The 24222-nt window shown below is 43.2% G+C and overlaps 1 protein-coding gene across 1 annotated transcript in view; it reads right to left on the reverse strand.

The window, feature by feature from the left end:
- The window catches only part of cubn (cubilin (intrinsic factor-cobalamin receptor)), a 362295-nt gene extending 355629 nt beyond the window's left edge, over nucleotides 1–6666 (reverse strand). Inside the window, exons 1-3 of the mRNA XM_034169223.1 lie at nucleotides 6662–6666; nucleotides 6387–6516; nucleotides 2610–2705 (exon numbers count right to left, since the gene is read on the reverse strand). Coding sequence (XP_034025114.1) covers nucleotides 2610–2705; nucleotides 6387–6516; nucleotides 6662–6666 — 231 coding nt within the window. The remainder of the gene's footprint in view (nucleotides 1–2609; nucleotides 2706–6386; nucleotides 6517–6661) is intronic.
- Nucleotides 6667–24222: the final 17556 nt, after the last annotated feature.

The raw sequence follows: 24222 nt of genomic DNA on the forward strand, positions 1-24222 counted from the left end.
AGCTGTCAGTTTCCACTGTGAGGAACACAGTGAGGAAATGGAAGACCGCAGGCACAGTACTAGTTAAGGCCCGAAGTGGCAGGGATAGAAAAATCCCAGATAAGCTGAAACAAAGGATGGTGAGAACAGTTATAGTCAACCCACAGACCTGCTCAAAAGACCTACAACATGATCTTGCTGCAGATAGTGTCTCTGTGCATCGTTCAACTATACAGCACACTTTGCACAAAGAGATGCTGTGTGATGCTGTAATGCAGAGGAAGTCTTTTCTGCGTACACGCCACAAACCGAGTTGCTTGAGGTATGCTAAAGTACATTTGGACAAGCCAGCTTCATTTTGGAATAAGGTGCTGTGGATTGATAAACTAAAACTGAGTTATTTGGACATAACAAGGGGCGGTATGCATGGCTGAAAAAGAACACAGTATTCCAAGAAAAATACTTGCTACCTACAGTAAAATTTAGAGGTGGTTCCATCATGCTGTGGGGCTGTGTGGCCAGTGCAGGTACTGTGAATCTTGTTAAAGTTGAGGGTCACATGGATTCCAGTTAATATCAGCAGATTCTTGAGAACAATGTTCATGAATCAGTGACAAAGTTGAAGTTGCGCCAGGGCTGGATCTTTCGACAAAACAATGACCCTAAACACTGCTCAAAATCTACTGAGGCATTCATGCAGAGGAACAAGTACAACGTTCTAGAATGGCCATCTCAGTCCCCAGACCTGAATATTATTGAAAATCTGTGGTGTGATTTTAAGCAGGGTGTCCATACTCAGAAACCAACAAACCTGAGATGTTTGGTAAAGAAGAATGGTCCAAAATACCTTCAACCAGAATCCAGCTTCTCATTGGAAGCTATAGGAAGCGTTTAGAGGCTGTTTTTTTTTTTTTGTTTTTTTGTTTTTTTCTAAAAAGGAGGATCTACTAAATATTGATGTATTTTTTCTGTTGGGGTGCCCAAATTTATGCACCTGCCTAATTTTGTTTAAATAATTATGGCACACTTTCTGTAAATCCCATAAACTTTGTGTTTGTCTGCTATATGATATATTTAACTGAAACTTCTGATCCAGACAACCAATGATTTATAAAGGAAAATCATGAAAATTATCAGGGGTGCCCAAACTTTTACATACAACTGTATAAGGTCCCACTTTTGACACTGCATGTCAGAGAACAAACCAAGCATGAAGTCAAAGGAATTGTTTGTAGACCTCCAAGACAGGATTGTCTCAAGGCACAAATCTGGGGAAGGGTACAGAAACATTTCTGCTGCTTTGAAGGTCCCAATGAGCACAGTGGCCTCCATCATCCATAAATGGAAGATGGTCAGATCCACCAGGACTCTTCCTAGAGCTGGCTGCCTGTGTAAACTGTGATTGGGGAAGAAGGGCCTTAATCAGTGAGGTGATCAAGAACCCAATGGTCACCCTGTCAGAGCTCCAGTATTGGAGAGAAGAGAACCTTCCATAAGGACAACCATCTCTGCAGCAATCTACCAATCAGGCCTGTATGGTAGAGTGACCAGATGGAAGCCACTCCTAAGTAAAATGTACATGAGACTACATGAAGGACATTCAGACCATGAGAAACAAAATTCTCTGGTCTGAGGAGACAAAGCTTGAACTCTTTGGCGTGAATGCCAGGCATCATGTTTAGAGGGAAACAGGCACCATCCCTACAGTGAAGCATGGTGGTGGCAGCATCATGCTGTGGGATGTTTTTCAGTGACAGGAACTGGGAGACTAGTCAGGTTGAGGAATGCAGCAATGTACAGGGACATCCTGGATGAAAACCTGCTCCACAGTGCTCTTGACATCAGACTGAGGTGACGGTTCATCTTTCAGCAGGACATTGACCCTAAGCACACAGCCAAGCTATCAAAGGAGTGGCTTCAGGACAACTCTGTGAATGTCCTTGAGTGGCCCAACCAGACCCCAGACCTGAATCCGATAGAACATCTCTGGAGAGATCTGAAAATGGCTGTGCACCGACACTCCTTGTCCAACATGATGGAGCTTGAGAGGTGCTGCAAAGAGGAATGGACAAAACTGCCAAAGATAGGTGCGCCAAGCTTGTGGCATCATATTCAAGAAGACTTGAGGTTGTAATTGCTGTCAGATGTGCACCAACAAAGTATTGAGCAAAGGGTGTGAATATTTATGTACACGTGATTTCTTAGTTTTTTATTTTTAATAAATTTTCAAAAAAATATTTCATGTGGTGTTGTGAGTAGACTTTTGAGGGAAAACTGAATTTCCTCCATATTGAAATAAGGCTGTAACATAACAAAATGTGGAAAAAGTGAAGCACCATGAATACTTTCCAGATGTGCTGTAATGTCAGTGTTGTCAAAGAACACAACATCATACTGCTTACCACAGTTCATTGTGAAAATAAATGCTAATGTAACTTTGAAGGCTCAGAAAAATAAAATTAATTTGAGAAAATGAGACCCCAGATCATGTGGTCTTTGTAGTTAAATAAAAAACATTAAATAAATTTTAAAAAGGTGCAGATATGTTGTGGCAAAACAGAGACATAAAATCTGAAAGCCAAAAGTTTTTTTTATTTTAAAGTAGAGGAAACATTTTTAAAATGGCTTACTGTCAAATTAAGCTGGGTAAGTTTGTTTGTGATGTCAGGTGGAACCGTTCCTCCATTGGTCTTAATGTCGTCAATGTCATCGGTGTTGTTTTTAATCTACAACAGTTCACACAAACATATCAGTGTATATATCAGATCAGTTCAAAACAAAATGTTGACAAGCACATGCCAGAAACATATCCTTTCAATTGAATGGGAAAGTTGAATTCAGTTGAATGGGTTGTCTTTAACTCCAAAAATTAATACAAAATGAAACTGTACGCCACCACGGCAAACTGTTTTTGGCTTGACTCTTCCATAAATATTTGTTCTATTGAAAGGATTTAAAAGCATTCGTTATTTGTTTTATATAGCGACTAAAATAGATCCTTGTCATTTGATATTATATTAATTTATAAACAACAGAAATGGGACTTACATTTTGGTGCATCACTGCACTGACTTTGTGTACTTCCAGAAAAAAAAGAAAAAGTGTTTGTGTACAATCCTCACTCCAGCAAAAAATCACATCTGACATCAACATTCCAACAGGAACTTACGTACGAGTCCAAAAATAATTCTGACGATGTCGACCGCGATGTTATGATGGTGTTTTAGGGCCACATTGATTTTTTTTAATTTTTTTTAGACTTCGAGAATAAAGTCGTAATATTATGAGAATAAAGTCGTAATTGTAGGACTTCAAGAATAAAGTCGTAATATTACGAGAATAAAGTCGTAACTTTATGAGAATAAAGTCATATTTTTATGAGAAAAAACAAGTTTCCCGGTCAACACACAGATAACGTACGCTAACACTATCACGTGGAAGCAGCTCTAGAAGGTTTTTTTTTTATTTGAAACAGCCTTAGAAGTAGTTAACTAAACAGTGTCTCAAACTTGGGTTTATGAACAAGCAAAAACGTTTTATAGAAGTTTGACGTGGATACGAGAGGAGTCACGGAGGCTATTTTGTGTGCTGTCAGTGTTTCATTTCTGGAATCAAGCTTTTTTCATCTTTCATGATTATGAGTTTTTTCTCATAAAATTACAACTTTATTCTTGTAACATTACGACTTTATTCTCAAAGTCTAAAAACCCAAAACAAAACAAAAAAAATTCAATGTGGCCCTAAAACGCCGTCGTACGATGCTATGCACCAACTTTGTGTACTTCCAAAAAAAGAGTGTGTACTTCTTGCAGTGAAAAAAAACCATGCCAGAAATTAGTCCAGCTTTTCATTCTAACTTCCTCCTAACAGCTCTGCCTCCAGACGGCTTACAGTGGATTTGCTTTGTATGTGTGTGTGTGTGTGTGTGTGCGCGCGCGCACGCGCACGTGTTATGTGGGTGTGCAATAGTACCAAACGTATGGAACCAAATTTGCACCCTAATGGAACCAAAATGCACTCTAAATGCAATGCAACACAAATGGGACGAATAATCCATGTCACGTGACATACAAAGCACCAAAGAAATGACAAGGATCCACTCAGCCATATATAAAAACTATTAACAGCCACAGTGTGCCTACTGGAATGAATGAATGAATGATGATTTATTGTCATTACAAGTCCAACAAAATTATCTTCACACCCATTTACCTCAGAAATACAGCAATTAATCCACAATTATTACTGGTTGAATGTAATAATGGCTCACATCAGAATTAAAACAACTGCACATATACATTTGGTTTGTTTATGTACGCTAAACTTTGAAGCAGTCCATCATCCGAATTGAGGCAAAGTGAGTGTAGGCTGTAGCAGAGTCCCATGCAGCTGAGCTTGGGGGGGTGGGGGCACTGCAGCTGTGCTGCGCGGCCTCCCGGGTTGGCAGAGTGGACGCCGGGGTGGGGACAGAAACACAAAGGAGGAGTAGGGGTGGGGGTGCGTGTGTCATGTGTGTAGATGAGTTCATATCAGTGTCTGTCCGTGTGTGCGTAGTGTCTGTAGGGGAGGGCAAAATGAAGAGAGAGCCAAATGCTTCACCAAGACCGTTGAAATCCTTCTGGAGGAAATCAGCGGGGCATTTTGACATTCAGCAGCTGATAAGGCTGCCATGTTTGGGTTAGGCTTAGAGAAACAGAATTCCAATACGGCCTCTCTTTAACAGTCCAGATCCAGGTCCATATTCACTGGTCTCCAACATCAATTCATTTGCAGGGCAGATAAATTGCTCCGAGATGGTTTCCACTTGCATTTAAGTTCAAAAGTTAAGACAGTCTGAGATTGTACCACCTTGCCCACCTCATTAATCATGATAGACATATGTGGGGTTGTGGTTTTGGTAGCAGCCATCTTGCCAATTTTCCAGTAGGTCAGGGCAGCACATAATCCAAGCAGCAAAAGTCTTCCTACCATAAAGGCAAATAAGAATAAATCCTCGATGTCTTCCACGGAGAGTGGTGCAAAGCATGCAACGCGTCACTCCTCCCAGGCATCGAGAACATAGCCCACAGGTTAGGCTCCATCTGGCATGCAGGGTCCCCCAGCCCTGATTCCTTGTTGAAAAAAATGGTGTCAATAGCGTTGAGAGACCAGCTGATCAATTCCATGGTTATTCCAAATATAGTTTGAAGAATACACAGTCCGGTGAAGTTGGGACTTTTGAAGGTTGGGGCAGAGATAGAGAAAAACACAGAAAGAGAGGAGAGAGGAGGAGATGCGACCTCCCTCACCAGAGTCCCAAGCGAATCCATGTGTATGTTTAGCATCTTAAATAGTAAAAAAGGTTACAGTTACTGTCCCACTGTTAAATTACTGTAGGCAGCTGTGGTTGCCTTTCTCATGCTCTATAAAGATAGTAAAATTATTTAAAATTATTTAGATTAGAATTTTAAAAAGTAATTAATTCAGTAACAAGCTGTTGTACGGTACAGTTGATTGGCGTTTTGCATGTCACGTGACATGGACTATTCATTCCATTTACTGTGCAAATTTGGTTCCATATGTTTTGTGCCATTGCACGCTGCAAACCCCACCCACGCACACACTAATGGGGCAGCATTTAGCTAAACATGGCAGAGTTTGTTTTGCTGATGGATGACAATTTGAACGAGCTAATTGATGGTGCTAATTCTTCTAACACACACACAAAAACAAATCTACTACACCATAAGCCGTCTGGAGGCATGAAGAGCTGTTGGGATAAAAACCTGGGATAAAAAATTTCTAACGCAATTTTTTGCTGGACTGAGGAAGTACACAAAGTTTTTTTTGTTTTTTTTTTTGTTTTTTTTGCAAGTATCATGGACTACATCGTTAGAATTATCCAATATCAATACGGATGTATTTTAGCCATTATATAAAACAAATAATGAATGTTTTTAGATTCTTTCAATGAAACAAATATTTTATTCAGTGAAGAAAGGAGTGTTCCATCTTTTACCACATGAAATATTCATACCATTCAATTCATAAACATTCATTATTTGTGTATTAGATATCAAACATTAGATAAAGTAACAATTTGCACAAAATGTTGGAGGTGGGGGATGGTGGAGGGGTTTGCCCAGGGCATCATACAAAGTAGAACCTGCATCTACCACACTACTAAACTGCCCTGGGTTATGATTGACAAACACCCTGGCAGAAAACTGAACTATCCCCACACCATCTATCTGCCACAGCCAGATGATAGCTGGGTATCCTCTTAGGTAGTTTGAGCTGCTGGGATCCTCCATGCTGAGGCACCGCCTGCACAGAATATTGTAGCTGATGTTCCCTGGCAATGCAGGTGGCATGTCTAATTTGAGTCTAACTAAAACACTACTGAAGTTTAAATTGTCCATGTTTACCTTGTTCATGAGCTCATTAAGGTCCTCTTCACCAAATTTTATCTTGCCAGATGCTGCAGTCTGAAATCGGATTTCTTTGTCATTGCCAGTGGTGAAGACAAGGTGACCATTGTCAGACAGCATTCGAGGACTGTAAAGTCAGATAACCAAACTTTAATCAATGCAACAGATTGACAGTACAAATAAAAAAGTATTCCTTCTATTCCTGCTCCTCCAAACTATGCTAAGAACCATTTCAAAAGGGGCCTGGAAAGTGGGTTTTGTGTAACACCCACTACATATTTGGTTTGTCACCTCAGGCTGTTTGAGGGATGTGATGACAGCAGGCACACACACGCGCCTCATGGAGGAATATTGTAAGTTCATGTCCTTCAAACCACGGTAGGTATTCTCCAGCTGGGATGTCCCGGAGCAGAGATCACAACAGCAGCCGCTGTGAGCAGACACGCCCCCCCCCCCCCCCCCCCCCCCGCCCGTTCAGCGCTCAGACCAACATATCTTTGTGTTATGTGGTTATTCATTTTCATTATTTGGTATGTTGCGTATGTAGGTATTGTTGTAATTATTTATATAACTGTCCTGCCGGTGGTTTCTGTGTTTTTAATGTGTGCACTGAGCCCTCATTCAGCTGTCAGTGTGCTGCAGTCAGCTGACAGGCACCTGTCAGAGTGCTGTGTGCACTCAGACCATGCTGTCTGGCCTCCATGTGATCAGATCTGTACATATATATCAACATTTTATGCAAGTGTGCCCCCCCAGCACACCACATGTGTTGGGGGAAGTGTGTGTGTGTGGGGGGGGCACGACACACACATGCAAGACACATGCACCACATGTATGTTGCTTTCACTCCACACTTGTGGGGCACTTAGACAAATTTCACATCCAGCTCAACAGTGATCTTCTGCTGACTGTTTTTGTGCTAATAGTGCGAATGGCCACACATTTTACACATGCTACGAGCGTTCTGGCAGTTAGTGTGACTCGGGGGTGTTGACTCATTTAAACTAACATATTCATCCTGCTGTAACAAGGTTTCTGTAAGGCAGAATAAATCAATATGTTGATCAATTATTATATCATTTACTAACAGGGACTTAGAAGAGAGAGATCTAATGTTTAATAGACCACATTTAACTGTTTTAGTCTGTGGTGCAGTTGAAGGTGCTATATTATTTTTTCTTTTTGAATTTTTATGCTTAAATAGATTTTTGCTGGTTATTGGTGGTCTGAGAGCAGGCACCGTCTCTACGGGGATGGGGTAATGAGGGGATGGCAGGGGGAGAGAAGCTGCAGAGAGGTGTGTAAGACTACAACTCTGCTTCCTGGTCCCAACCCTGGATAGTCACGGTTTGGAGGATTTAAGAAAATTGGCCAGATTTCTAGAAATGAGAGCTGCTCCATCCAAAGTGGGATGGATGCCGTCTCTCCTAACAAGACCAGGTTTTCCCCAGAAGCTTTGCCAATTATCTATGAAGCCCACCTCATTTTTTCTGGACACCACTCAGACAGCCAGCAATTCAGGGAGAACATGCGGCTAAACATGTCACTCCCGGTCCGATTGGGGAGGGGCCCAGAGAAAACTACAGAGTCTGAGATTGTTTTTGCAAAGTTACACACCGATTCAATGTTAATTTTAGTGACCTCCGATTGGCGTAAACGGGTGTCATTACTGCCGATGTGAATTACAATCTTACCAAATTTATGCTTAGCCTTAGCCAGCAGTTTCAAATTTCCTTCAGTGTCGCCTGCTCTGGCTCCCGGAAGACAATTGACTATGCTTGCTGGTGTCACTAACTTCACATTTCTCAAAACAGAGTAGCCAATAACCAGACTTTGTTCCTCGGTGGGTGTGTCGCCGAGTGGGGAAAAACGGTTAGAGATGTGAACGGGTTGGCGGTGTACTTGGGGCTTCTGTTTAGGACTATGCTTCCTCCTCACAGTCACCCAGTCGGCCTGCTTTCCTGGCTGCTCGGGATCTGCTGGAGGGGAACTAATGGTGGCTAAGCTACCTTGGTCCGCACCGACTACAGGGGCCTGGCTAGCTGTAGGATTAGGATTTTTAGATTTGTAGGATTGGAGCCGAGTCTCCAATTCGCCCAGCCTGGCCTCCAAAGCTACGAATAAGCTACACTTATTACAAGTACCATTACTGCTAAAGGAGGCCGAGGAATAACTAAACATTTCACACCCAGAGCAGAAAAGTGCGGGAGAGAAAGGAGAAGCCATCATGATAAACCGGCTAAGAGCTAGTAGCTGCGCTAAGCTAGCGGATTCCTAAAAACACACAAACTGAATAATGTGTAAATAATTTAGAGGTGATTCAGCAGAGGGAGTGCTTTAGTTAAGGCACGTGAAGATTACACTGTGAAACAAATCGTTATCTAGTTAACTAGATCAATCTAACTGCGCAGATTAAACAGCTAACAGATACAGCAAAACACCGCTGTGCTCCGGAACAGGAAGTGATACAATACCGCAGTGAGAGCCAACCACCAGTAGAGGCAGTAGTGGTCTAGATGTAGCATGGGCCGAGGCAGAGGATTAGCAGCAATCTTCCACTCCAGCTTATTAATTAATCAAAAACCCAGACAGAGCTTTAATTCATTTGAAAGCTTGACTCTTAGTCTTGTCCATCCAAATTGGAAGTCCCAAAAACCAGTTTTATTTGTTGTTATCTATCGCCCACCTGGTCGTTACTGTGAGTTTCTCTGTGAATTTTCAGACCTTTTGTCTGACTTAGTGCTTAGCTCAGATAAGATAATTATAGTGGGTGATTTTAACATCCACACAGATGCTAAGAATGACAGCCTCAACACTGTATTTAATCTATTGTTAGACTCGATTGGCTTCGCTCAAAATGTAAATGAGTCCACCCATCACTTTAATCATACCTTAGATCTTGTTCTGACTTATGGTATGGAAATTGAAGACTTAACAGTATTCCCTGAAAACCCCCCTTCTGTCTGATCATTTCTTAATAACATTTACATTTACTCTGATGGACTACCCAGCAGTGGGGAATAAGTTTCATTACAGTAGAAGTCTTTCAGAAAGCGCTGTAACTAGGTTTAAGGATATGATTCCTTCTTTATGTTCTCCAATGCCATATACCAACACAGGGCAGAGTAGCTACCTAAACTCTGTGAGTGAGATAGATTATCTCGTCAATAGTTTTATATCCTCATTGAGGACAACTTTGGATGCTGTAGCTCCTCTGAAAAAGAGAGTCTTAAATCAGAAGTGCCTGACTCCGTGATATAACTCATAAACTCGCAGTTTAAAGCAGATAACCCGTAAGTTGGAAAGGAAATGGCATCTCACTAATTTAGAAGATCTTCACTTAGCCTGGAAAAAGAGTCTGTTGCTCTATAAAAAAGCCCTCCGTAAAGCTAGGACATCTTTCTACTCATCACTAATTGAAGAAAATAAGAACAACCCCAGGTTTCTTTTCAGCACTGTAGCCAGGCTGACAAAGAGTCAGAGCTCTATTGAACCGAGTATTCCTTTAACTTTAACTAGTAATGACTTCTTTGCTAATAAAATTTTAACTATTAGAGAAAAAATTACTCATAACCATCCCAAACACATATCGTTCTCTTTGGCTGCTTTCAGTGATGCCGGTATTTGGTTAGACTCTTTCTCTCCGATTGTTCTGTCTGAGTTATTTTCATTAGTTACTTCCTCCAAACCATCAACATGTCTATTAGACCCCATTCCTACCAGGCTGCTCAAGGAAGCCCTACCATTAATTAATGCTCCGATCTTAAATATGATCAATCTCTCTTTATTAATTGGCTATGTACCACAGGCTTTTAAGGCGGCAGTAATTAAACCATTACTTAAAAAGCCATCACTTGACCCAGCTATCTTAGCTAATTATAGGCCAATCTCCAACCTTCCTTTTCTCTCAAAAATTCTTGAAAGGGTAGTTGTAAAACAGCTAACTGATCATCTGCAGAGGAATGGTCTATTTGAAGAGTTTCAGTCAGGGTTTAGAATTCATCATAGTACAGAAACAGCATTAGTGAAGGTTACAAATGATCTTCTTATGGCCTCAGACAGTACTTGGCTCCACAAATCTTAGAAACATGGTGTCTAACCAGATCCTTACTTTGGATGGCATTACACTGACCTCTAGTAATACTGTGAGAAATCTTGGAGTCATTTTTGATCAGGATATGTCATTCAATGCGTATATTAAACAAATATGTAGGACTGCTTTTTTGCATTTGCGCAATATCTCTAAAATTAGAAAGGTCTTGTCTCAGAGTGATGCTGAAAAACTAATTCATGCATTTATTTCCTCTAGGCTGGACTATTGTAATTCATTATTATCAGGTTGTCCTAAAAGTTCCCTGAAAAGCCTTCAGTTAATTCAAAATGCTGCAGCTAGAGTACTGACGGGGACTAGAAGGAGAGAGCATATCTCACCCATATTGGCCTCTCTTCATTGGCTTCCTGTTAATTCTAGAATAGAATTTAAAATTCTTCTTCTTACTTATAAGGTTTTGAATAATCAGGTCCCTTCTTATCTTAGGGACCTCATAGTACCATATCACCCCAATAGAGCGCTTCGCTCTCAGACTGCAGGCTTACTTGTAGTTCCTAGGGTTTGTAAGAGTAGAATGGGAGGCAGAGCCTTCAGCTTTCAGGCTCCTCTCCTCTGGAACTAGCTCCCAATTCAGATCAGGGAGACAGACACCCTCTCTACTTTTAAGATTAGGCTTAAAACTTTCCTTTTTGCTAAAGCTTATAGTTAGGGCTGGATCAGGTGACCCTGAACCATCCCTTAGTTATGCTGCTATAGACTTAGACTGCTGGGGGTTTCCCATGATGCACTGAGTGTTTCTTTCTCTTTTTGCTCTGTATGCACCACTCTGCATTTAATCATTAGTGATTGATCTCTGCTCCCCTCCACAGCATGTCTTTTTCCTGGTTCTCTCCCTCAGCCCCAACCAGTCCCAGCAGAAGACTGCCCCTCCCTGAGCCTGGTTCTGCTGGAGGTTTCTTCCTGTTAAAAGGGAGTTTTCCTTCCCACTGTCGCCAAGTGCTTGCTCACAGGGAGTCGTTTTGACCGTTGGGGTTTTTCCGTAATTATTGTATGGCTTTGCCTTGCAATATAAAGCGCCTTGGGGCAACTGTTTGTTGTGATTTGGCGCTATATAAATAAAATTGATGGAAGTAACTTATTCCTTGGTCTAAAAATTATTTGAGCAGTTCTAAAATTGATCAGATCAGCAAATTTTAGAACTTTTGACTCCAAGAATAAGCTGTGAGTGTGATGATCTGTAATGTTTATTTACAACTCGTATCACTTTTTTTTGCAGAATAGTTAATGGTTGAATGTTTTTTTTGTATGGGTGACCCCACACTTCAACACAATAGGTAAGATAAGCCAGAAACAATGAACAGTATAGTATTTGTAAGGCCTGTTTAGTTAGGTGCTGAGTTTTTCTCATGACTGCAAGACATTTAGCCAGCTTTGACCGGACGTGTTGTATATGTCCCTTCCAACTAATTTTATTATCCAGAATTACACCTAGAAATTTTATTTCATAACTAATTCTAATTCTACATCATCAATACTCAACTTTACTTCATTATTATTTTTTTTAATGTTTCCAAATATCATGAACTTAGTTTTCTTCAAATTTACAGCTAATTTATTTATATCACACCATCTCTTTATTTTAATCAACTCTTGTGTGGATAGCTCAAGTGTCTGTTCAAGATTCTCACCAGATGCATATACGTTTGTATCATCTGTAAATGATACAATTTTCATATTTCTTAAGATATTGTTTAAATCATTTGCATACATTAAGAACAAAATCGATCCCAACACCGAGCCTTGTGGTACGCCACACTTTATTTCTTGCAAATCTGATTTAATTTCATTTAGTTGAACAAATTGCTTTCTATGACTTATATAGCTTCTAATCCATGATGACACTATGCCTCTAACTCCATATCATTCTATTTTTTGTATGAGTAAATTATGTTTGCTGGTGTCAAATGCTTTACTAAAATCCAGGAATACACCTATTGCACATTTCTTTTTATCTAAACCTTCTGTAATTTCCTCTACCAGATCAAGGAGAGCTAATGATGTGGATCTACCTAGCCTAAACCCATACTGACTTTCACCTAATAAATTATGTTTGTCAATAAAACTATTTAGTCTTTTAACAAATAGTTTTTCCAAGATTTTTGCAAATTGTGAGAGGATAGATACTGGGCGATTGTGAAACAATGTTTATCACCAGCTTTATATAATGGAACCACTTTTGCAATTTTCATTTCCTGTGGAAATATTCTTGTTGGAAGGATAAATTAAATATATAAAGTGGGTTATCTGTCACTCCAATCACTTTTTTAATAATTTTCATGTCAATATTATTAAAATCTGCGGAGGTTTTTGGTTTGAGCTCATGAGCAATTTTCAATATCTCCTCCTCTTCTATTGCATTTAGAAACATTGAGCGCTTGTTTATTTCTACATTTTTATAAGCTTCTACTTCTGCCTCATCATCATCTTTAATTTCATTGGCTAAATTGGAGCCCACATTCACAAAAAACTTGTTAAATTCATTAGCAATACATTTGGTATCTGTTATCATTCTGTCCTCATGAATAAAATATTGTGGGTAAGCAAGTGCTTCCCTCCCTTTTTTAATAATTGTGTTCAATACTGCCCATAATCCTTTTGTGTTTGTTGGGAAGGTGTCGTAGCATGGACCCACAACAGGGGGCGCAAAGGAACGGACAATGAGTAAGCCAAAAGGTAACAATTTAATGTTGTGACAATACACAACTAAATACACAAAATCTGCAAAGTCAATTAACACCAGGTGACGTGTGAGCAGGCTCGAAGATAGGAGACCCCGATGAGAGAGAGGCCGCGTCCCACACGGCTTCCACCACCAACGGCCTGAAGAACACCGGAGCCGCCAAGTCCCGAATCCCCAGGTGACCTCTGTCTTCGACTGTCGACCCTGGTACTGCTGGCAAAAAGCAGAAACAAGATGAATGAGTGTAAGTCTTTACACTCAGTGGTTCTCGGTCTGTACACCGTTAGGAGGGGGAACCTCCACCTCCGAATCACACACTCGTGCAACGCCTGTGTAACCACTTATCTGTCCAGAGAGTAAGGCGCAGTCGTCGTCGTTAATCTCCGCCACTCCAGATAAGGCTCCGTCCACAGGAATAGGGCTGCAAATAACACAATGTGTCAGTCAGCAGAGAATTACCTCATGGTAGTCGATTTCTCGGCGGGGAGGTGGAGTTGCAGTCCGGCTTAAGTAGTGGCGTAGATGAGTGACAGCTGGTGTGATGAGTGACAGCTGTCACTTCCTCTGGATCTGGCGCCCTCTCGTGCTTGGAGCCCGCACTCCAAGCAGGGCGCCCTCTGGTGGTAGTGGGCCAGCAGTACCTCCTCTTCAGCGGCCCACACAACAGGACCCCCCCCTCAACGGGCGCCTCCTGGCGCCCGACCTGGCTTGTCCGGGTGTCGTCTGTAGAACTCGGCCAGGAGGGCCGGGTCCAGGATGAAGCTCCTCTTCACCCAGGAGCGTTCTTCAGGTCCATACCCCTCCCAGTCCACCAGATATTGGAACCCCCGGCCCTTACGACGGACGTCCAGGAGCCTGCGTACTGTCCAAGCAGGCTCCCCGTCGATGAGCCGGGCAGGAGGCGGCGCGGGTCCAGGTGTACAGAGGGGCGAGGTGTGGTGAGGCTTGATACGGGACACGTGGAAGACAGGGTGGATCCGCAGTGAAGCCGGGAGTCGGAGCTTCACTGCGGCCGGGTTGATGATCTTGAGGATGGGGAATGGTCCGATGTATCTGTCCTTTAACTTGGGTGAGTCCACACAGAGGGGGATGTCCTTTGTTGACAGCCACACCTCCTGCCCGGGCTGGTACGTGGGGGCCGGGGAACGTCGGCGGTCCGCATGGGACTTGGCCCTCGTCCGGGCCTTCAACAGGGCAGAGCGGGCGGTCCGCCACACCCGGCGGCATCTCCTGAGGTGGGCCTGGACCGAGGGCACACCGACCTCTCCCTCCACCAGCGGGAACAATGGGGGCTGGTACCCCAAACACACCTCAAAAGGGGAGAGGCCGGTAGCAGACGAAAGTTGGCTGTTGTGGGCATACTCGATCCAGGCCAGATGGTGACTCCAGGCCGCCGGATGTGCGGAGGTGACACACCGCAGGGCCTGCTCCAACTCCTGGTTGGCCCGCTCTGCCTGGCCGTTGGTCTGGGGGTGGTACCCGGACGAGAGACTCACGGTGGCCCCCAGCTCCTTGCAGAAACTCTTCCACACCTGTGAAGAGAACTGGGGACCACGATCTGATACAATGTCCGATGGTATCCCATGCAGCCGCATGACGTGGTGGACCAGGAGGTCTGCCGTCTCCTGGGCCATCGGGAGCTTCGGGAGGGCCACGAAGTGGGCCGCCTTGGAGAACCGGTCCACTATCGTGAGAACGATGGTGTTGCCCTGGGACGGCGGGAGGCCCGTGATGAAATCCAGGCCGATGTGAGACCAGGGGCGATGAGGCACTGGCAGGGGTTGGAGGAGGCCCGTCGTCCTCCGATGGTCTGCCTTGCCCCTGGCGCAGATGGTACAGGCCTGGATGTAGTCCCGGACGTCGGTTTCCAGGGACGCCCACCAGAAGCGCTGCTGGACTACTGCCACGGTCCTACGCACTCCGGGATGACAGGAGAGCTTGGACCCGTGACAGAAGTCCAATACGGCAGCTCTAGCTTCTGGTGGGACGTACAGTCTGTTCTTGGGGCCAGTCCCCGGGTCCGGGCTCCTGGTCAGGGCCTCCCGGACGGTCTTTTCCACGTCCCAGGTAAGGGTGGCCACGACAGTGGACTCGGGGATGATGGTCTCGGTGGGGTTCGACAGCCCCGCTTTGGCTTCTTCTTCATGCACCCGGGACAATGCATCTGATTTTTGGTTCCTGGTCCCGGGGCGATACGTGATCCGGAAGTCAAAGCGCCCGAAGAACAGAGACCAGCGGGCTTGCCTGGGGTTCAGCCGCTTGGCGGTCCGGATGTACTCCAGGTTCCGATGGTCCGTGAAAACCGTGAAGGGCAACGACGCCCCCTCCAGCAGGTGTCTCCACTCTTCAAGAGCCTCCTTCACCGCAAGAAGTTCCCGATTGCCGACGTCATAGTTCCGTTCAGCTGGGGTCAACCTGCGGGAATAAAAGGCACAAGGATGGAGAACTTTATCAGCCTCCACGCTCTGGGACAGCACGGCTCCTATCCCTGAGTCAGAGGCGTCCACTTCTACTATGTACTGGCGATCAGGATCAGGCTGCACCAGAACTGGTGCAGTCGAGAACCGGCGTTTCAACTCCTGGAACGCGGCTTTGCACCGATCCGACCAGGCGAAGGGGACCTTGGTGGAGGTCAGGGCAGTCAGGGGGCTAACTACCTGACTGTAACCTTTTATGAACCTCCTGTAAAAATTTGCAAAGCCGAGGAACTGCTGTAGTTTCCTGCGGCTTGTTGGTTGGGGCCAGTTTCTCACCGCCGCAACCTTAGCTGGATCAGGGGCGACGGAGTTGGAGGAGATGATGAACCCCAGGAAGGACAAAGAAGTGCGGTGGAACTCACACTTCTTGCCCTTCACAAACAGCCGGTTCTCCAATAACCGCTGTAGGACCTGACGTACATGTTGGACATGGGTCTCAGGGTCCGGGGAAAAGATGAGTATATCGTCCAGATATACGAAGACGAACCGATGCAGGAAGTCCCGCAAGACGTCATTTACCAAGGCTTGGAACGTCGCGGGGGCATTAGTGAGGCCGAACGGCATGACCAGGTACTCAAAATGACCTAACGGGGTGTTGAATGCCGTCTTCCATTCGTCTCCCTTCCGGATCCGAACCAGGTGGTACGCATTTCTAAGATCCAATTTCGTAAAGATTTGGGCTCCATGCAGGGGCGTGAACACTGAATCCAACAGAGGTAACGGGTATCGGTTGCGAACCGTGATCTCGTTCAGCCCTCTGTAATCAATGCATGGACGGAGTCCGCCGTCTTTTTTACCCACAAAAAAGAAACCAGCACCCATCGGGGAGGTGGAGTTCCGGATCAGCCCGGCAGCTAAGGAGTCCCGGATGTAGGTCTCCATTGATTCGCGTTCCGGACGTGAGAGGTTGTACAACCTACTGGACGGGTACTCAGCGCCCGGGACCAAATCGATGGCGCAATCATACGGTCGGTGCGGAGGAAGAGTGAGCACCAGATCTTTGCTGAAAACGTCAGCAAGATCATGGTACTCCTCTGGCACCGCCGATAGATTGGGGGGGACTTTGACCTCCTCATTAGCTGTAGTGCCGGGGGGAACGAGGATCCTAAACACTCCCGGTGGCAGGTTTCACTCCACTGCGTCACAACCCCGGACGGCCAATCTATCCGGGGATTGTGCTTCACCATCCATGGAAAGCCCAAAATCACTCGGGAGGTAGATGGTGTTACATGGAACACTATCTCCTCCCTGTGATTCCCAGACACAACCAAAGTCACTGGTTGTGTTTGATGTGTAATTAATGGAAGCAGGGTGCCGTCTAGTGCTCGCACCTGCAATGGTGCCGGCAGAGCCACCAGGGGGAGCCCTACTTCCTTTGCCCATCTGCTGTCCAGCAGATTCCCTTCTGACCCCGTGTCTACCAGTGCTGGGGCGTGAAGGGTTAAATCCCCACAAAGGATTGTTACTGGGATTCGTGCCGATCTGCGGGGTCTTTCCGCGTGTGTGTTATGACCCACCCTTAGCCCAGTTTCTAAGGACGGGCGTTTGTAGTTTGACCGTTCAGGGCAGTCCCTCTGCATGTGCTCACAAGAGCCGCAGACAAAACATTCCCCGCGGGCCAGCCTCCTTTGTCTGACGTTTGTTTTTGTTTTGGCCCTGCTCGTGTCCATAGCCTCCTCAGCAGGGGGAGCTGTAGCCACACGGGGCTCCCTGGCAGTGAAGCGTGGGGACGACGTCACCTTGTCGGAACCGGAAGGGGGAGGGACGGCACGTGCCCGGTCACGCCCCCCGGCCTGCTCCCGACGATGCTCGCTTAAACGGTTGTCTAAGCGTATAACCAAATCGACAAGCCCGTCAAAATCCTGCGGTTCCTCCTTAGCCAGTAGGTGCTCCTTGAGGACCGGGGACAGTCCATTTACAAAGGCGGCGCGGAGCGCAACGTTATTCCAGCCGGACCTCGCTGCCGCGATGCGGAAGTCGACTGCATACTCGGCTGCGCTACGGCGCCCCTGTCTCATCGACAGCAACACGTTCGAAGCGGTCTCGCCTCTGTTGGGATGATCAAACACTTGTTTGAACTCCCGTACAAACCCAGTATAAGACGTTAGGAGCCGTGAGTTCTGCTCCCAAAGCGCCGTAGCCCATGCGCGTGCCTCTCCTCGAAGCAGATTAATAACATAAGCTACCCGGCTAGCATCTGATGCATACATGACAGGGCGCTGTGAAAAAACGAGCGAACACTGCATGAGGAAGTCTGCGCACGTCTCCACACAGCCCCCGTACGGTTCCGGAGGGCTTATGTATGCTTCAGGGGACGGTAGGGGGGTTCGTTGAACGACCAGTGGAACGTCTGACACAGGCCCAGGACCAGCCAGAGGAGGAGCTGCAGCAGCGCCCTGATCGCACGCTTCCACCCTGGCGGCGAGAGCCTCCACTCTCCGATTAAGGAGGACATTCTGCTCGGTCACTAAATCCAACCGAGCCGTGAAGGCGGTTAAGATCTGCTGCAGCTCACTCAACACGCCTCCTGCTGACGCCTGCGCTCCTGGCTCTTCCATTGGCCGTTCACGCTCGAGCTGACGCCCCTCGGAATCCATGACGATTGGCCGAGAAATCCTGTTGGGAAGGTGTCGTAGCACGGACCCACAACAGGGGGCGCAAAGGAACGGACAATGAGTAAGCCAAAAGGTAACAATTTAATGTTGTGACAATACACAACTAAATATACAAAATCTGCAAAGTCAATTAACACCAGGTGACGTGTGAGCAGGCTCGAAGATAGGAGACCCCGATGAGAGAGAGGCCGCGTCCCACACGGCTTCCACCACCAACGGCCTGAAGAACACCGGAGCCGCCAAGTCCCGAATCCCCAGGTGACCTCTGTCTTCGACTGTCGACCCTGGTACTGCTGGCAAAAAGCAGAAACAAGATGAATGAGTGTAAGTCTTTACACTCAGTGGTTCTCGGTCTGTACACCGTTAGGAGGGGGAACCTCCACCTCCGAATCACACACTCGTGCAACGCCTGTGTAACCACTTATCTGTCCAGAGAGTAAGGCGCAGTCGTCGTCGTTAATCTCCGCCACTCCAGATAAGGCTCCGTCCACAGGAATAGGGCTGCAAATAACACAATGTGTCAGTCAGCAGAGAATTACCTCACGGTAGTCGATTTCTCGGCGGGGAGGTGGAGTTGCAGTCCGGCTTAAGTAGTGGCGTAGATGAGTGACAGCTGGTGTGATGAGTGACAGCTGTCACTTCCTCTGGATCTGGCGCCCTCTCGTGCTTGGAGCCCGCACTCCAAGCAGGGCGCCCTCTGGTGGTAGTGGGCCAGCAGTACCTCCTCTTCAGCGGCCCACACAACAGTGTTATCCTTATTTTTTTCCAATTTGGTGCTAAAATAATTTTTCCTACAACTTCTTAATATACTTGTGAGTTTATTTTTATATTTTTTTGTACCTTTTTTCAGTATCTATTGTTCTTTCCTTAATAAATTCCTTATATAAAAAATGTTTCTTTTTACAAGCATTTATAAGCCCCTTTGACATCCATACATTTTCTTTTCTTTTTGCTTTTATACTTAAACATTTTATTGGGCAATGCTTGTCATACAATATCCTGAATTTTTTAAGAAATGTGCTATATGCGTTGTTAACATTTTTTTCCTCACACACCTCACTCCAGTTTTGCTCTAATAGATCCTCCTTTAGGTTTGCTATTAATTGTTCTGATCTCATTCTTTTCTATGTGTAACATTCCTTTTGCTCTATAATATTCTCACCATCTATAACTGCAAAAACTGGTAGGTGGTCAGTTATATCAGTTACGAGTATGCCGGTCACTGTAGTGTCTTCCAAGTCATTATAAAAAATATTATCTATTAATGTTGAACTGTGCTGTGTTATCCTAGTAGGTTTTGTGATCATAGGATAAAATCCAAGACTATATATTGTTTCAATGAAATCCTCTGTATTTTTGTTATGGCCAGGGTTCAAAAGATCTATATTAAAATCCCCACTTATTATTGCTCTTTTATGATTGCCTGAAAACATTTCTTCAGTTATTTGTACAGATGTTTCTATTTTAGACCCAGGGGTCCGATACATACAGCAGACCAACACATTTTTCTTTTTTTGCAGACACACTTCAATGGTAATACATTTTAACACATCATCAACTGTAAAGGACAATTTCTCAACTAATTTATAGTTTAGTCTCTTATCCACAAACAGGCCAACCCCTCCTCCTTTTTTGTTGGCTCGATCTATATGTAAAAATTCATAGCCCATTAAGTGAAAGTCTGTGTGCTTATCTGCCGTTATCCACGTCTCAGAGATCGCAATTATGTTAAAACGTCTCTTAAGATGCCCCAAATAATCTCTTATGTGTTCAAAATTCGAACAGAGGCTTCTACTATTGAAATGGATCAATGATAGCCCACTCTTTTGATTCAGAGTCTTATTAAATTCATCCTCTGTCCAGTATTTACATATATTTGACATTTCATTGAAGAAATTATTTTCAGGATCAATATCTTGCTCATAATCAAATGTATTATGGTCAGTGTATCTGAGCGTTTGTAGCATGGAGGAAATCCCACTTCCAAAGCATGCGTTTAACATTTTAACTCGTTTCTTCTCCTCACTCGAGTAATCAAAGCTCATTTTGGTGTATTCCTCTGCCCCAATATCAGTACATTTGTCCGTATCCACAAAGTTTTCAGTCATAGTGCAGTGTAGTGCATACGCTGAGCGGCTCGATTAGCAGCAGTCTTAGCCCATACACAGCCGGCATATCCATTCAAACAAGGAACAGCATTACCTTATTATTCAGTCCAATGACTTCACATGTACTTATCCAACTCTGACATCTCACGGATGACGAGCACTTTAGCATTCTCAGGCGAGCCGAGAAGTTTCATAAACTCTTTGAACATGTTCAACCCTCAAACTTGATTTCTATCACTTCTGTATATAAATGGTAATAATATTATACTCAGATATGCATCAAGGGAATAGTATGTAATTTTCACATCCATCTTATTGATTGATTGGTTAGGTTTTTAAACAAGTTAGCTAACACCAAGAATTTAGTCGTTCCTGCCATCTGCAGTTGAACATTAAACTTAATAAACAACTATACTGTCACACTGTTCATCTTCATCATCCTCATCATCTGTTGACTCACTGGACACCTTGCACAGGTTCTTGCAGTGTTCCACCTACCAAACATTTTGATTTTCATGCTTCACGCTTCACACTTCAGCGTCACCCCCTTTAATGGAAAAACGGCTGTAATTTTTTAGCAATAACACAGTTCATCTGTACAACAGGGCTAGCATTGTTTCATCATCCAAGCAGCTTGAAGTGACATTTAAGTGTAGTGGATGCTGCATGAACCCATTTTGAGCTGGTCTTGGATTCTCGTCTACCAAGCTTCATGCCTTATCTTTTCAGCCAGCACTCACTCTGATCGAAAAACCAAAGTATTTTTGTACAATTGTACCAATTCCTAATGTAAATAATGCGCAAATCTGTCATTAAAACATCACAGGTACTTGTTATATTAAAGTGCCATCATATTAGTGTGTCAATAGGATGGCACTGTGTACATTATCACTGTAATAATTACTCTTTATCAGTGTAATAATTACACTTTATCAATGTAATAATTACTATTTATCAGTGTAATAATTACTATTTATCACTGTAATAATTACTATTTATCAATGTAATAATTACTCTTTATCATGTAATAATTACTCTTTATCAGTGTAATAATTACTCTTTATCACTGTAATAATTACTCTTTATCAATGTAATAATTACTATTTATCAATGTAATAATTACTCTATCAATGTAATAATTACTCTTTATCACTGTAATTGCTCATGTGGTCGTAGATTAATGCTGCTGTTCATATTGTTGAGAGGTTTGATGAATATACTACTGCAGGTGTGTGGATGGCAAATGGATAATGGCATGTTATAAGGAAAAAAATTATGGAGACAGGACAGGGCGCATTATAAAAAAAAAAAAAAAACTCAGAATTTCTAAAATTAAAGTCACAAATTCATGTGAAAAATTGCACTTTTTTCCCCACCAAGGAGCATCATCACACCACTAATGCTGTCGGCAAACAGGAAATATGACACACACATTGGTAAGGAGGAGTAAATTACGAAACAGCTGCATATTAATAATCATATTGCCAAATTTTGTGTAACCTGGGGGGATGTGTATGTGCCGTTTATCATAATTTGATATATAATTGTATATAGATGTGTAGCAGTGAGCGGCACAGTGACTTAGTGGTTACCACTGTTGCCCCTTAGTGAGAAGGTCCCAGGTTTGCTTCCCACCTCGTCCTTTCTGTGTGGAGTTTGCACATTCTCCTGTTAGTGTGGGTTCCCTCCAGGTGCTCTGACTTCCTCACACTTCCAAAGACATGCAGGTGAATTGGTGACTAAACTGACTGTTGGTGTGTTAGCCCTGTGGTAGAATGGTGGCCTGTCCAGGGCTTAGTGTCAGCACCCCCCGCCCCCAGTTAACTGGAATACATGGGTTTAGAAAATGGATGGATGTGTACACCTCCTGCACGAATCAAAGAGTCAAGGTCAATGTATGAATCAAATCACAGTACGAGTATACTTCTGTCAAGTCACACAGGTTTGACAGGAGACAGCTGGGAGAATTGAGCTTAGATTTGATCTGTTTTATTGTGTGATTTGGTGTACAGAAGACAAAAAACAAAAAACCTATGGACCTGACTGTATGCCCATGATCTACTCTGAAAATGCACACACAGAATCAATCAAACATTTGGAGAACAATGATAATTCTTCAACTGACCCCTACCTGGCTGCCTATTGAAAATTCAAGTGGCCAATCAGTTTGTTTTTTTAAGAGTTCAAGTCTATGGATTACTTGTGCCAAATGTGATGTTTGTATCACCATTTGCCGGATTCCACTCTAAATATTCTCTTATCTGCTTAAGATGCTGCTCCTCAGTGTTTCTCAATTGCCCTCAAAAGTATTGGAACACTTGGTATTTCACACATTTTAATTTGTTTATTCCATTTCAAATACATATTTTTTCTAAAATTATCTTCCTTAGTTCAAACTGAAAGAAAATCTCTACAACTTGATATAAATGAATATAAAATACAGCTTCCTGATGAAGTGGTGTAGAGAAGGATTTTCTTAAAAAGACCTGAAAGTTCAGCTACAATTTGAAAGAAAGTACATTTGAGATACATTTGAAATCCTGTGAATCCACAACATAAAGAAATTGTTAACTGAAAAACAATGGAGTGGTGTTTACTTCACAGCAATAATGTGTAAAATGTGGAACTAAACTGTACTGTGAATTTAACAGTACAGATATGTCAAAATAATCATATACCATTGTAGAATTTGCAAATGACTGTAGTTTAAAAACAGAAAAACGGTAATACCAAAAACTGTACAAATCAGTTAGATTTTACAGATGAGAATTTTCACGACTACAGTAAAATACTGATAATTAAGGGTTTGAAACAAGAGGTGATGTGTCTGTTTAAACTACATTTAGAGGAAAATAAAACATGAGGTGGCTGTTTTGCAGAGATTTTATCTTCTAATAGACAATAAAATTACAACAGGTTTACTCTGTAAAATGTACATATTTTATGTAAAATAATTTACACATTTACTGTAATTTTTACAGAATTCTCCTGGTAACCACAGCTGCCAGGATTTTTCCATAAAAACAAGGGAATTTTTTTTTACAGTGTAGATTTGATGTTTTGGTGAATAAACTTTTGTATTTCTATATAATTTATGTAAATAAAGTCCCAGACATATTCAGTGACTTGGAAATGTTCATGTTCCCCTGACTTGTCTGAAGAAAAAAGGCAATAAAACTGATTATTATTTACAGGTTTTATCAAGTTTTAGAGATTTGCTTTCAGTTTGAGGAAGATCAATTTTATTTATTTATTTTATTATTATTATTATTTGTATTTCTTGTATTTAAAATGGCATAAACAAATTAAAATGTGCGAAATTCCAAGTGTTCCAATACTTTTGCAGGGCACAGTATCCTAACCTTATGATGAGTGCAAAACGAGTGTGGTATTATTACTGTTTTGTTTAAGAATGTTTAATTTTCACTGTTGCTGCACTTTGTGTCAAATCATAGTCATATCATACTGATATGACAATATTGAGATACGATCATTTGGCCATATTCTACAGCCCTACTGTCAACTAGCTGAAAACGTTGAATATTAATTTACATCTACATTTTAAAAAATGCTTAAAGTGGCAGGGGGTTAAGAGGGTTGTATTTGGGAGGTCTAATAAAAGGCAAAAAAGAAAAATGCTTTAAAAGGTGGGAGGTATGGGGGGCAGAGCCCCTCCAGAAGCTGAAAGGCAAAAATAAAAAAAAAATGCATAAAAAGCTGAAAGGTTTTTGCCATGCTAATGCTCCCCTGAAGCATTTACTCAAAATAAAGTCTGAAGGACCTAAATGACATGGTGAGATGCTGACGAGCTTCGCCCGTTGGTGTCCGTGACATATGCATAT

This window comes from Thalassophryne amazonica, chromosome 1 (genome assembly GCF_902500255.1).
Source record: "Thalassophryne amazonica chromosome 1, fThaAma1.1, whole genome shotgun sequence".
In the NCBI taxonomy this organism is placed as follows: domain Eukaryota; kingdom Metazoa; phylum Chordata; class Actinopteri; order Batrachoidiformes; family Batrachoididae; genus Thalassophryne; species Thalassophryne amazonica.